Genomic DNA, 13,467 nt, shown 5'->3' with positions numbered 1-13,467 from the left:
TCCTTCCCTTAGGGAGGAAACAGACAGGACTGGTCTTCCTTGTAGCTGTTATAATCCCCCAAAATTTGCATTAAGGAGGTGTAAAATATAACTTAACATGCAGAATAATCACCTCACGGACATGATTTATGGAGTTAACCATACCGTGCATCAGACTCTCCATCTACTTTTATCAACAGAAATGAAATACTGACTGCAGAAGACAGCATCGTTTCACAAGGGCCGAATGAAGCAAAACTCAGAAAAGCAACAGTCTGAAAAGATGCAGCATCTACCTAAATCCAACACATACCTATTTCACAAAACTTTATAAAACATCATAGCACTTCCTAATTAATCAACTTGTTTCACATTTAACTACTGACCTATAACCGAAGCATCTTACTAATTTATACAGACTCAATCAAAGAAACTTTAAATGAACACACCACTTTTTTTTTTTTTTTTTTTTTTTTTTTTTTTAGTAAAGAAACTGAAATTGCGCACTTACGGTGCTGATGTTTCATTACGACATAAAACAGGACTCAGAAAAAAGGAGAAAAAAAAGAGAAAAATCTGTCTCTGCTTTTATGGGAGGTGCCCATGGAACTCAACTCTACAAGTTCCCTTCAAACACAGACCAAGCTTAAAGCTAAACTTCCACCCAGACTTTGCCACATCACTTTAAAAGCCTCTCAGTCCACTCCAAAGATTCATTTACTTAAAGCAATTCTAATAAATGGTGATTTTTTTCTAAAACCCACCATGACAATTCTATTATGGGTACAGTTATTCCCACTATTGATTCATCTGAGAGGAATTAAAATGAGAGAAGGCTCCTCTGCCTCTTCAGCATCTCCAAGGCTATTCATTTATTAAGAAACGGAACAGATGCACACATCTGTTCAACTATTCTTTCTGAACCAATGATTTTAAACCTGAGACCAATGGATTAATTCTGCATTTTAAACTAAGCCTGCATACAAAGTATATGGCACAAATCAAGACATCTTAATATTGCTTACATAGAATAATAAATGCAACAAAAACCATCTTAGTGTAATCCCTAAAATATTATTAAATAGGAATTTGGTATGGAAATGGATTTACATGTGATCAGATGATCACCAGTGCTTTTTTTAATAATACCATCCTTAAAAGTTGTTTTTGGAAGCCCAGACATATGCACACCAGAACATATAATATGCTATATAAGCATGCAATAGATAAAAATAACTCATCTACTGTTGCAACAAACCATCTGTGACATTAAGCGCGAATTTGCGTCTCATTCTATTTTCTATCATCTCTTATCTAGGCACCCATGACAAATCTCACAAGAATATACTAAAATACTTGAGAAAACAGCAAAAATCTTGATACTGAACTCAATTTAACAGGTCTGCATTAATGTCAGTTTAGATATACTTAACTGCAATAAGTGGAATCATTCTGAATTTCCGTTAGTGTTGCAATCTCAGAGATGGGATAAGTGACCATAACTATAACAAGGCATATAGAACATTAAATATGAACTGCCAGTTAAGATCAGATCCTTTGAAAATATGTTTTCTTAAGATTTAGACTAAAGCTCATTAATGGAAAAAATATCCCTCATTACATTAACTTTCAAGTGCCTTTAATTTAATCTGTTCTTGTGCATACCACTACCACTTTACACATTGAGTCTTTGAAAACTCAAAGTTCATCTTAAACAGTGATTTAGTTTTAAAATAGTGACCATATCCACGGAATAAAATAGCTTTGTCAAGATAACAGAAGGGACCCTGTAAATATTCCTGACCTTACACACAGGGCTAAACTAAAAGTGGAAGACGAAAAAATTGAAAATGAAATAAATGATCAGGACTTAAATTCAGAGAAAAAAATGACACTGGCAGCAAGGCAAAGAAAGGTCTACACACTTAAGTTCAAAGACAACTGACACAAAACTTGAAAAGGAAAATACTTTTCATTTGCAAGGGTGCAGCCATGGAGAGACTTGTCACATCGAGGGGAAGAGGGGACTGGGGAAACGATGAGAAGGAAGGACAGGCATTTTTAACCCAGGCAGCACATTCTTGCGAGAGCTCTTTGGAAGTTCTGCTGGGACAGCACGGCTCTCAGATGCGTCAGCTCAACTACTTCAGACTTCAGTTCAACAGTTCAACTACTGCAGACATACATCCGTGGGCTGAATTACAGACTATTCCCAACTGCTGCCAGGGAGGAAAGCACAGGGCCATGCTCCTTCTCCTTCCCTGCATGTACTGTTCATTCGGAGAGTAACACAAACCTAATTTCGTTTCATGATAGCGTCAGAAGAGTATCCTTCGGGAGCCGAGTGTGTACCTTTGAAGGTAAATCTGCCCTGATGTTAATAATTACACTCCTTATAAAGTAAAACAAGAGGAAGTGAACAAAAAATGTCTACAGATCAAATGAAACAGACTTGAAAAGTCATAAAGCAACATGCCCTCAAGCAGCACTTTTAAAACCACAGAATCACTGAAAAGTTAGAAGGTTACTGATTTTGCCTCCTTATTGCATTCTTGACAGATTTACCTAACCTGCTTTTAAGAGCCTCCAGCGATAGAGATCCTGTGTACTTCCAGGACCAGCATTCAACATTCCCTACAGCATCTTTTTCTTCATGTCTGAAGTCAAATTTCCCTTGCTCGCTATTTAAATCCATTGCTTCTTATCCTTAACACCGCAGACACGTAAAATAACTTGCTCCTTGGAACATTTTTGTACATACGTAAAACACCTCATGACTTTTAATTTTCCAGTATGATATTCCAATACAACATCATCTCAGCAGATAAACAAAACCAGTGCAACAAGGAATGGTTTTGATATGTTGGACTTTTCTAGTAGACACTCATGTAACCGGCTGGAGTCTCAACAGGCGGTCCGCTCAGCAAAATGCAGGAAGATGACACTTTGGGACAAAAAGCATTTGCTCATTTATCAGAAGAGGACAGAAACCTAGGACGATTTTCTGGAATAGCCCTGTCAGTCACCTCGAATCCCGTCTTCTCTTGTTGTTCTTTTAACTTTCAGATAAGGAGGGGTTGTGAATCAGGCTCTTCTGTTTAATGAAATGTTTTTCACAATCCCTCTTTCTCAACTCAACCAAGCTTTCAAGTCACCCGAAATAACTCACTTTGCAATGAGTTATGCTTGTACACAGTTTAAGATTGATTGCAGTTACATTAACTTTGCTATTGCTCTTGCAACCTGCACACACTATTTATTAGTTACCCAAGGCAATTTTAAAGATGTTTGATTTTAACTCCAGCAAAATCTTCTCTACTCTGCCCACATGACGTATTTCAATGAAGATAAAGGACAGGCCCCTATTACCACATCAAATACAACAGTGAGATTCTCAAAAGTTGGTGAAAATAAGCTCTGAATTCAACATTTCTTTGTGGAAAGTACCTCACAAGTAATGGCAGTATGATTTCAGGCAAAAGGCACTTGGCCATCATTTTTAAAGGCAGGCGACACAAACAGTGACAGGGAGTTGAGAGAGCGCTGAAAACAAAGAAGACGGAAAACTGCCTCTTGCCTCCACATAAGAGATGTGGTTCACAGCTAATGCATCTGTTTCCACATTTCTCCCTAAGCCCTCAAAGAAGACACACTGAAAGGGCATTATTATTAAAGGACAGTATTTATTTCCCTAACTTGAAGTATTTGCTTCTTTCTCAGAGGAGACACTGATGCTGCTTTACAGTCTCTTTTGCATATCCTGTATCCCACTCCTAAATCCTATGCAGCCCTGTGTTGCCATAAGCCCTGAAAAGCTGATATCTAAAGGGATTGCCCATTACTCAGATTTTCTGCTTACCACATTTGGTACTGTTCTGAGCCGGGACATGGCCATCTCCTTCTCTCTTTGACTGCCACCCATTTAATGAACAACCTTTTCTCTCCACACCAAGCAAGTGCTGCTTGCTTTCACAGTTCCTGAGCCAGCAGCTCTGATTTATGGTCAAGGGATTGGTTTGCTTTTTCAAAGGCCCTTCTCCAAAATAGGTGGTGTTTGGCCATGCTCCAAGAACAATACACCCCAACATAAGGTCTGGCATGAGAATAAATGTTTGGCACTTGCAGCTTGCTTAGAGATATGCACTGCAGAAGAAGAGAGTTACAGCCCCAAAGATGAAAATCTCAATACGAGATTTGACTCTGACCGTAACGCAAAATCTTGAGGCAGAATAACTGTTTTCAAGTGCATCCCACTAATTAAGAAATTGTTATTCCTTGCCAGTTTTGTCAGACGTGATTTGTTTTTAAAAAGGATTTGCAGGAAGAAAAAACAGCAGTTCCAACACGACAGTACATAATAGGACACAGAAGGAACATGATTCCAAAAGGGGCATCACTAGTGAACTTTGGCAGGGGAACACAAGATGATGCGTTTGTGAGTGAAACTAAGCCGAGATTCAAACACAGAGTGAAGCAAATCCCTTTCTCAGTCACAGCCTTTATCATAAAGATACAGGTAAAACATAAGACTTCTAAGAATGCAGGCAATTTTCATAGAACTTCTTGATAAGCAAAGCTGTAGTAATGACAAGTAATGTGATGAACGGTCACCATTACCCATTTAAAATTGCAATTTGTAAAAGCTTGCTGAAAATATACCAGAACACAAAATAGTATCTTTTGAAAGCTAACTTTCCATCTGCTACTGTTGATTGGCAAAGCCACATCTGAAAGGGTAGTGAATCCTCCTACTTGTTTAATTTCTCTGGACTGAAACCACAGTTCACTCAAACGACCATCAAAAGGCATCTGGCAGCTTCAGAGACGCATGCGCTTAGTGACAAATTGTTGTTTACTTTCAGGCTGTGTCATCTCTGCATGAAAATTTTAAAAACAAGAGGTTATGACTGTGAAATATTTACTGCCCTTTTAGTCACCCCAAAGGCCTTTGAGCAGATTGTTGCATATCACGAAGAGAGATCCAGCAAGCACGTAATGGTTCAACTTCATAAAATTCTCCGGCAAGTGACCACACTTGCACTTAACTGCTTTAGCTGTCCTGTAACTAGGCATTACTTTCCAAACTAGTTTTGCAAATTCTGATAGCACTAAGTGGACATGAATGTTTCTCAGGGTGCTGGGTTTGAATATCTTTTTATTTATCCCAGTTCTCCAAATCCCACCCTTTTGAGGAAAACTTTGCCCTGATGGACACTGCATCAGTAACATTGGGATGAGAATTTGGCTTCCTCTTTCTCGATTACTAACATTTCCCAGCAAGTGGTAGAGGCTCCCTTGAAGGAAAAAACAAAGAGCATTCTGGTCTGAGAAGTGCCAAGCAGATAAAGTAGTACAGCAACACACCTAAACACTCCATTTTTTCCCCCTGGGCTTCAGGGAGTTTGACTTGTATATATCATATATATGTACATTTATTGCTCCTAAAATTTCATCGCAACTACTGATGCAAGCAGAAAAATCATGCTCCATGTGTTAAGTAATATCTCTTCAGAGTAAATTAAAACCTGTCATGAGAAGCTGTCTTTTCTTTTAATACACTACTATGAGGAAAAATGACCTCCTTCCTTCCCTACCCAATTTTTTAGCCTCGCACCTTTAATCCTACCAGATAATCTTACAGCTGGATTTCCAATATTACACAAACATCGGCTCATGCAAAGTAGCAGTGCTTCTTTTATCTCAGCCATGAAAAAAACATTTGTTTATTAAAGTGGAACACGTGAAAAGTCTCAGATAATACTGGATTTGAGCTGTTTAAAAAAAAAAAAAAAAGGTTAAATGGGACTGCTCGTTCCAGTAGTAGAGAAAATACATAGTTTTGCCTTTCTGACCAAAACAGTGGCTTGAAGAGTTCTGCCTCTTTCATCTCAGAGTATTAATTACTTACCGATGCCTGCACTTCAACACTTGCATTTAACTATTTCAACAATAATTACATTATCGGGCAGACCAGGAAAAAATAAAAATGAGAGTGGCTCTCTGACAGTAGAAGGTGTAGAAACAAGAGAGAAAGAAAGAAAAAGCAGGAAGTTAAATGCCATGGTGGAGCCAAAAAGAAAGTCCATTTTACCACTGAGCAATGCTGAGTTGGAAGACAATACATCTGCATAACAGCTCAATGAATAGCCACTTTATTTTATAGTGATAAAAGGGTCATACGTCAGCATTCATATGTGCAAAGAGACCTGCTATGTATCTGTCAGAGAATGGATACTGATCCAGGTTTATACCTTGGCTCTCAGATCATGATCACAAATGAAAGGAGTCACTTTTTAAAGAAGCAACTAAACATGTATTTTTTTTTTCCGTAATGAAGTAGTTAAATATTAATAGCAAATGAATGTTCTGATGAAAACCCTGAGAGGAGTGCAAATCTAATAAGCAATTTCATCTGTTCATAAGTAAACAGCAAGAGAATGTAAAATGAATGTAAAAAAGTTTATACAATTACTTTAAACGCAAAACCACTGGGTTGATTTGTGCCACTGAGTATTTGTGTAACAGGGTTGAATTTAATTTACCAAAGCACAATTCAAATTTCAACAAAATGTCCTTAGGAATTTTGGTCTTAAAAGAACCTTTTGGTCTCTGATAGCTCAGTGGCAGTTACTGCAGGCTCAGGTTCTTCTGCCCAGGCTGCCCAACTAGGCAAAGAGTCACCTTGAAGTGAGGTCTTACTATCTCCAGTTATCTCCAGAATTGCGGCATGCTCTGACAACTTCCCCTGAAGACATCCCTGCTCTGCCAGGATGTCTTCCTCCAGCTGGCAGCCCACCTGAAGACTCACAGGCATGGTGTCCTGCTTTGAGGGGCACGCTGTCTGCACGGCTCCACGGGCTGCTGAGTTGGGCTTCAGGGCACGAAGCCCTGAGCATGGCTTTCAGATCTCAGCCTATCCAAAACTGCTGCAAGTAACACTGAACTTCTCCCAGGGTCTTCTCCTTCACCATTAAAAGCAATCCCTTTGAGCAAGGAACGCTCAGCCGAAGCTTCTCATTAATGCGTTTTGATGGTCAATTTGCCACACTTTAGAAGGTCTTCTTTTCAAATGTCTCAACTGTTTTGGCAAAAATCAAGCCCTTTTAACACATCAAGTATTTTAAAAAAAAATTAAAACCAAATTGTTAGAGTTCAGCTGCCTAAGAAAATAAATCACAAACTCATGGACTCAGATGGAGCTGGAAATGAGCTGGCTGCTGCTGCCACTAGTCTCACTAAAGTCAGGATGCAAGTAGAAGGGAAGGGAACAAGTTGGGAAAGAGGGCAAAAATTGTTCTCACTTCCACAGCTGCCACCTTTCTGGATGCTGCGCATCGTCTGATTCTGAACTGGTAGCAAATGAGTCACAAGAAATCAATTTATATCTGAAGTCATGATTCCCCCTCACCAATCCTTACACGAGTGCCCTTGTTTCCATAGCAACTAATGTATTTCAAATGAAAAACAACCTAATAAGAAAAAAATAATAAATAAATAAAGATAAATGGGGGGTAAAATACATCTTGTGATAGCACAGACTTCTGTAGTACTAAGTGTTAATGGTCTGCTTTGGAATGAGTTACATTCTCCAGTAAAGACTTTTCCCTTGGGAAATAACAAGGGTCCACATATCTGCAATACCAACACGTTATGTTTCACCACCATTTCTTGTTTCCCAACCAAAACCCACTTCGACTATTATCAATGGATTATCTTCTTTTCCAAACAAAACCCAATTTGACTCTCTTAAAAAAGCGTTTCTTTCACCACTCATTCCTATGAGTGTTTCTGCTGAAATTACTACCAAGAATTCGGGCGGCTAAAGAACTTTTCCTGGTAGCATTAAGGATCTTAGCCTGTAGCTTGAAATTTTGCTGTCAGTTAGCAAACATCTCAAATGGCATGGGTTTAGTTGTCAGCTAGTACCACTTCACACCAGTCAGGGGATTGCATAAGACCAGTTACACATGGGAAGAGTTGCTGCATGTTTGAAGAAGGTGACACAGTCACGAAAAGGAAGACTAAATATTTTAAAACCTCAGCAGCTTCTCAACTTACTACCAAAGAATTACTTATTGCTTTTGTTTATAATACCAAACTATTTTCACAATTACAAGGAAAAGTCCACAGAGTTTATAAGCTAATTTTGGCTATGTAAGTTTATGGAATGAGTTTATAGTTAAGTAATAATTCCAACTGCACCACCACTTTAAAGTTTGCCATTATCATCAAGTGCCAACAAAAACTTACATTCTTCTAGCATTTACTAAAGTGATTCAAGGATTTCATTAAATACTTAGGACTTGCAGAATGCTTTTCAACGCATTTACTGTTCTTTAAAATATTCCGCACTTCCATTATGAAGTGCCATCCAGCCAACTACAAAGTTCAAGAGCATCTAGAATAATTCCACAATGTCCAACCATGAACAAATTTGTGACATAAGCATATGGGAGTCAACTTTACTACTTGCAAACAATAAGACAGTAGGATTTACAGAATATATTAGATCTTATTTACTAAAAGTAAGAGACGATGACAATACTGGAAATAAGCACAGGCAGACACTAGCATCTTTTCCTCAGTTATTCGGTTTGATTCTCAGCTATTTTTGAAGTCAGATAATGCAATGTGAGCTGTTTATGAATGAAGGTGGAAACAAGACCTGCATTATTCCCGGCATTACTTGCTCAACAGAGCAGATGCAATTGCAATACAATACCGGACTAAATCCTATTGCTATAAGACTGACTTATCAAGCGCTGGTTAATAAAGTGCAAGATGAATATAAAATAGTGACAATTAGTGAAAGTCCTTGAACGCTTTTGTAACGCTTACCTCAATGACTCTTGTTTCAAAATCCTCGTAAGTCTCTGTTGGGAGAAAAATAAGGTATTACGTTTCTGTGTATTAATTATCTATCAGCACAGCTCTCTGCAGGTGGTGTAATTTAAAAAAGACCTAATTTTTATATAACTGTAATTTATAAATTAACCTCAGTATTAAGTAGAAAAGGTAAGAAGAATTTGAACATAAGTATCTCAAGTGAGTTGCTTTCTTTTTAAAGACCTCAAATATATTTTGTGATTTGACTCCATACATTGATTCGCCCTTAGAATGTCGGTGAGAAAACAACATATAGCCCTTATTTATAAAACATAAGATCTTTTTTTCATTTCTTTTGTAAAAAAAAAATATTTGTGAAGAAACTTAGCTTAAAAAAATTCCAGTTCAAATGATGAACTTCCCAGAAATTCTAATGCAGCTCTTGTTATAATTACAATACTGCTTGTTATAATTAAGAGGTGACAACTGTTAAACACGCTCATTGTGCTCTATTAGGGACTCTAACCTTCAACCACAATCAATATCTCATCTTTTTAAGTACTGTATTTGCAGAGAAGTAAGAGGGAAACAGCATTCAAAGAATGTCCAACCTAAATAACCAGACGAGTGCACAGGAAGGAAAAAACCCTCTGATTTTCTAAATGGTAAAGCAAGATATACAGATTTAACTCCTTTGCTTGAACATCACACAGAAAACTACAGCAGAGCTGATAAAGATCCCAGATGTCCCGAGAATCTGTCCAATATTTTGGCCACGAGGTACACCTCTTCTCTGAATTTAACCTGAAAATTTTTTTTTTGGAAACCCCCGCAAAACTCAGCATTTACACTGAAGTATTTCTGTTAAATCATACTTGATATTCTTCCCAATTTTCTACAGCTGCAGAAATGCTATGATAAATAATTTTCCACAGCATGCTATGATAACAAAACATTTGGGGTTTTCACTGGCTGGCTTGGGTAAACTGCCCTAACCACTGCTCTAATGAGTGAACTCCACATTGCATGTACACTGATCAAATGCTGCAAATGATTAAAAAAAGAAAAAAAAAGTAGCTCAGTAGAGGTCACTTCCCTCACGGCCACATTATCCATTATTACTTAGAATATTTTGAAGCCTGTATTAGACAATCCATAGGGATTCAAGCAAATTGCAAGTATTTTTTGGTAGCATTTCTGTGAAATTCCAGAATGAGATTCTTGGTTATTTGAAGCGGCTATGGTTCAGGGGCTTTTTCTCTGAGCGAGACTATTTCTTCTGTTTCAATTTCAAAAGCTGCTGGAAAAAATGTCTTTGTAATCAATCAAACACAACTGTAGCATTATTTCTTTCTGCTCAGTGACAGTTAAAGTGTTCTGCCTTGCAAAATAAAGATTGCTTCCGCGTCACATCTGCGTTTTAGTCCTGTCACCACAGCGGTAGCAAGAGCTGTGTTCAGGTGCACGGCATGTTATTCAACTCGAAGGGGCAAACGCATCCTTTCCGTTGCGCAGACAGGTATTACATTTCTGCTTCGTCATTAGAAGCGGCTCCAAAGAAATAAGACATTTCAGAAATGTCTTACAACCTTGCGGGGAGGAAAGAGCAAAACCACTGCAGTGCTCTGGGCACGGCGTGACATCCCATCGATGTGCGCTGCCTCCCAGGACAGTAACTCAAGGGAGAGAGCTGAAAGCAGGCGGACAGGGAGAAGCCCAGGCACATCTGATCCATGGGCCTTCACCCTGGCATGCTCTGTAAGGAAAGACAGCAAGTAAATCCCTTAGGCTTGGCTTTCAGCAAGCCTACTGGCAGCGCGCACCATCTATTTCATAGAAGCAGGCAAAAATGCTGCGGCTCGTGGATGCTGTCAGAAGAACCCATTTTCTCCAGGATCCTGTTTCAAACTTGATGACTGCGCAAACACCTGAATACAAATTGCAAGTATCTTTGCTTGCTGTTGTGTAATTGAGAGCACATTTTTATTCATCTTTATTTTAATACATATACTTTTCCACGTGTACCTTTTTTACATGCAACACAAGGAGTCCCCTTTTACTGCTCTCATGGAAAAAAAACCCACTGACTTTTAAATGAATGGGCAGTGGAACAAAATGCAGTATCTCAGTATGCGCAGGACTGATGCAACACTTCCATCCTCCGGCTTTTCCAACTGTCCTCATGAACTACAGCGTTTCAGCTTTACAGAGAAGACCAGGGTTAATTAAACATTTGACACGTATTTTGTTTGGATAGTCACACTGAGGTTCTGGAAAAGGGCTTGGGAGCTGGAAACAGTGCAACAGTGAAAAGAAAAACTGGCGATTCATTCCTTCTCTCTCTGCAATTTAGAGACCTGTTAGTCCACAGGAACGTCATGGGAAGGTGATCAAATGCCAGCGCACACCCCGTCCCTTCCCTGAAGCCTCTTCAATTACAAAGGAGCACTGATGACTTGGGGGAAAAATAATCACATTTCCAACTGAAGAGGACTGCTCTTTCTACACTGATAGCTAGCATAGTAGGTAAACGGGCTGCAGGAGAAGGCACTTCAGAAAGAATGGCAGTCACAATCTGTCCCCCAGTCTTTTCTAACACGTTGGTCAACGTCAACCAAATTTGTCAGATGTCAAAGTCTCAAAGCAATGAGATTCCAGCAAACTTCCCATCCCTGTTTTCATTAATGGCACTGAAGGGAAGGCAAAGCATACGCTCAACCGCTGTTTGGTATTAGAGAAGCCCAACGGGAAAGGAAGGGCTGAAGCACAGAGCCTCCATCAGAGCTCAGGCTTGCTTTGACACCAGGGAATCCAGCAGTGCCATGGTCTCAGGACAAAAAGATTCACTGGGTTTGGTGGCTTCAGATCTATTTGTTCTATCACCTTGACAGTGCTTTGCACATAGCCAGTGTCCCAGTCCTCCTGTAAAATCATTTAATTAATTCCTCTGCATAAAAAGATGCTCACAGAATCATGGGGGACTTGAAAATCCCTGTGATTTCTAATGGCTTAAGAGGAAATAAGTGCATGCTAAGCAGAAACTGCTTTTCTCAAACATATTTAAAATAAAAACTGACAGCTTCACTTTCATACTTTGCTTGGAGCACCTTTCCTCTTCATGTTTGAATGTGACCTTACTACTACAGCCCCAACACTGCCAACTTTAATGCAAGTGTCCAACATCAATAGCATCAGCCATACCAAAATCAAGGAGAATACTGGAGAGTAAAACTCATACAGGCATAAATGTTGTTTGCAACAGCTGCCCCTTCTTTTAATGGAATGGACTATTTGAAATTGCATTTCAAGTTAAAAACAGCATAGTCTTTTATTCAAATTAAAGAACTAGAACTATGAAATCCATACTTTCTCTATATTCCACCACCAACTTTATGGGAAATTTGAAACAATTTATTAATTTCTCAAATCATCTATTTTTCCGCTTGTAAGACTGGGGCCACTCAGTGACAGGCTGCCAAGTCCACCCTCCTGTCACTGCCTTTCATGAAATATTTGCTTTCAAGGTAATAAAACGAAATGCAAGGGAGCAGCTGTAGCTAACCTTTCATTTATATACTTCAGGATTATGCTGGTATTAAAATACAGTGGGATGTTCTTAAAATTCAAGACAAAATAACCTCCCCAAAGAGATCAATAGGCAGGCTCTCCATAAATTCACAAGATAAGTCTGAGGGAAACAACATAACTCAGATGTTACCGTGACATAAGCCACAAAACATATAAGCCACAAAGCTATAAGAATGGAAAACCTGGCAAGCGGGGGGGGGGGGGGGGGGGAACGGAGGAGTAGTAGAGGGTAGCAAGGGCATGAATTTACAAGAGCGAAAGCTGCAAAAAATGCCAATAAAACTTCAGTCTACATGGACAACGGCATTAACTCACACTAAAAAGATAATGCTCCCTCTTCCTTCTGACCTGGCACAAGGCACACGTGGAATTTTGAATCCAGGTCCAACAACAAATCACCAGGAAATAGTCAAAGACAAGGAGAAATTCATAAACAAAGCACCAGGCAGACTCAGGAGCAAATGTGACCGAGAAAATATCAGAAACCAATATAATTGTGATTCCACACATGCTTTTCCCCATTTATGTTTGTCTTGCTGCAACATATGTTCCAAGATCCAAGCTTTCACTGGGAGAACATTTTACTAGACAAAGTGAACTCTGAAAATAATGAACCAGGCTTAACTATTAAAATGACTGGAGTCTGCAACAAGCCTGAAACAACAATGCTAAAAAATAAGAACTGTCTCACTTATCTCCTTTAACCCTAAAGGCCTAAAGATGACAATAAAAATACAAGCATCACTAACTGCTTCAGCTGAGTACGAGTAACAACTCATCCTCATATTTAACTAGTTGAAAAGAGTTGTTTTTTCTAATGTTAAATAAAGCTACCATAGAATTTCTACTGGTCTCAAGAACACTTGTTCTAACAAAAGTTAAGTTTACCTTTCCAGTCTACATGTAGGACCTCCAGTTTCACTACGAGATGTAGGTAGGCAGTATATAAATAATGAACACCTATTAGCTACATTCCAACTACATCTTCTTAAATCATACTCCATTAAATGAACTAGAAAAGAAAGGCTCATCTATCTCACAGGATCCTTTAAAAGACTATACAACAACATGGCT

The 13,467-nt window shown here is 38.8% G+C and overlaps 1 protein-coding gene across 3 annotated transcripts in view; it reads right to left on the bottom strand.

Annotated features, from left to right (window-relative positions):
• The window catches only part of MRPS5 (mitochondrial ribosomal protein S5), a 61,089-nt gene that overhangs the window by 24,293 nt on the left and 23,329 nt on the right, over positions 1-13,467 (bottom strand). For all 3 annotated transcript variants that reach the window (XM_026110518.2, XM_026110517.2, XM_064510082.1), the window contains one exon: positions 8,818-8,852. In XM_026110518.2, coding sequence (XP_025966303.1) covers positions 8,818-8,852 — 35 coding nt within the window. The remainder of the gene's footprint in view (positions 1-8,817; positions 8,853-13,467) is intronic.

The sequence above is a fragment of the Dromaius novaehollandiae genome, chromosome 3 (assembly GCF_036370855.1).
Source record: "Dromaius novaehollandiae isolate bDroNov1 chromosome 3, bDroNov1.hap1, whole genome shotgun sequence".
NCBI classification, from domain to species: Eukaryota; Metazoa; Chordata; class Aves; order Casuariiformes; family Dromaiidae; genus Dromaius; species Dromaius novaehollandiae.
The sequence above is the reverse complement of the archived record's forward strand: the minus strand, read 5'-3'. Positions and strand labels throughout refer to the sequence as shown.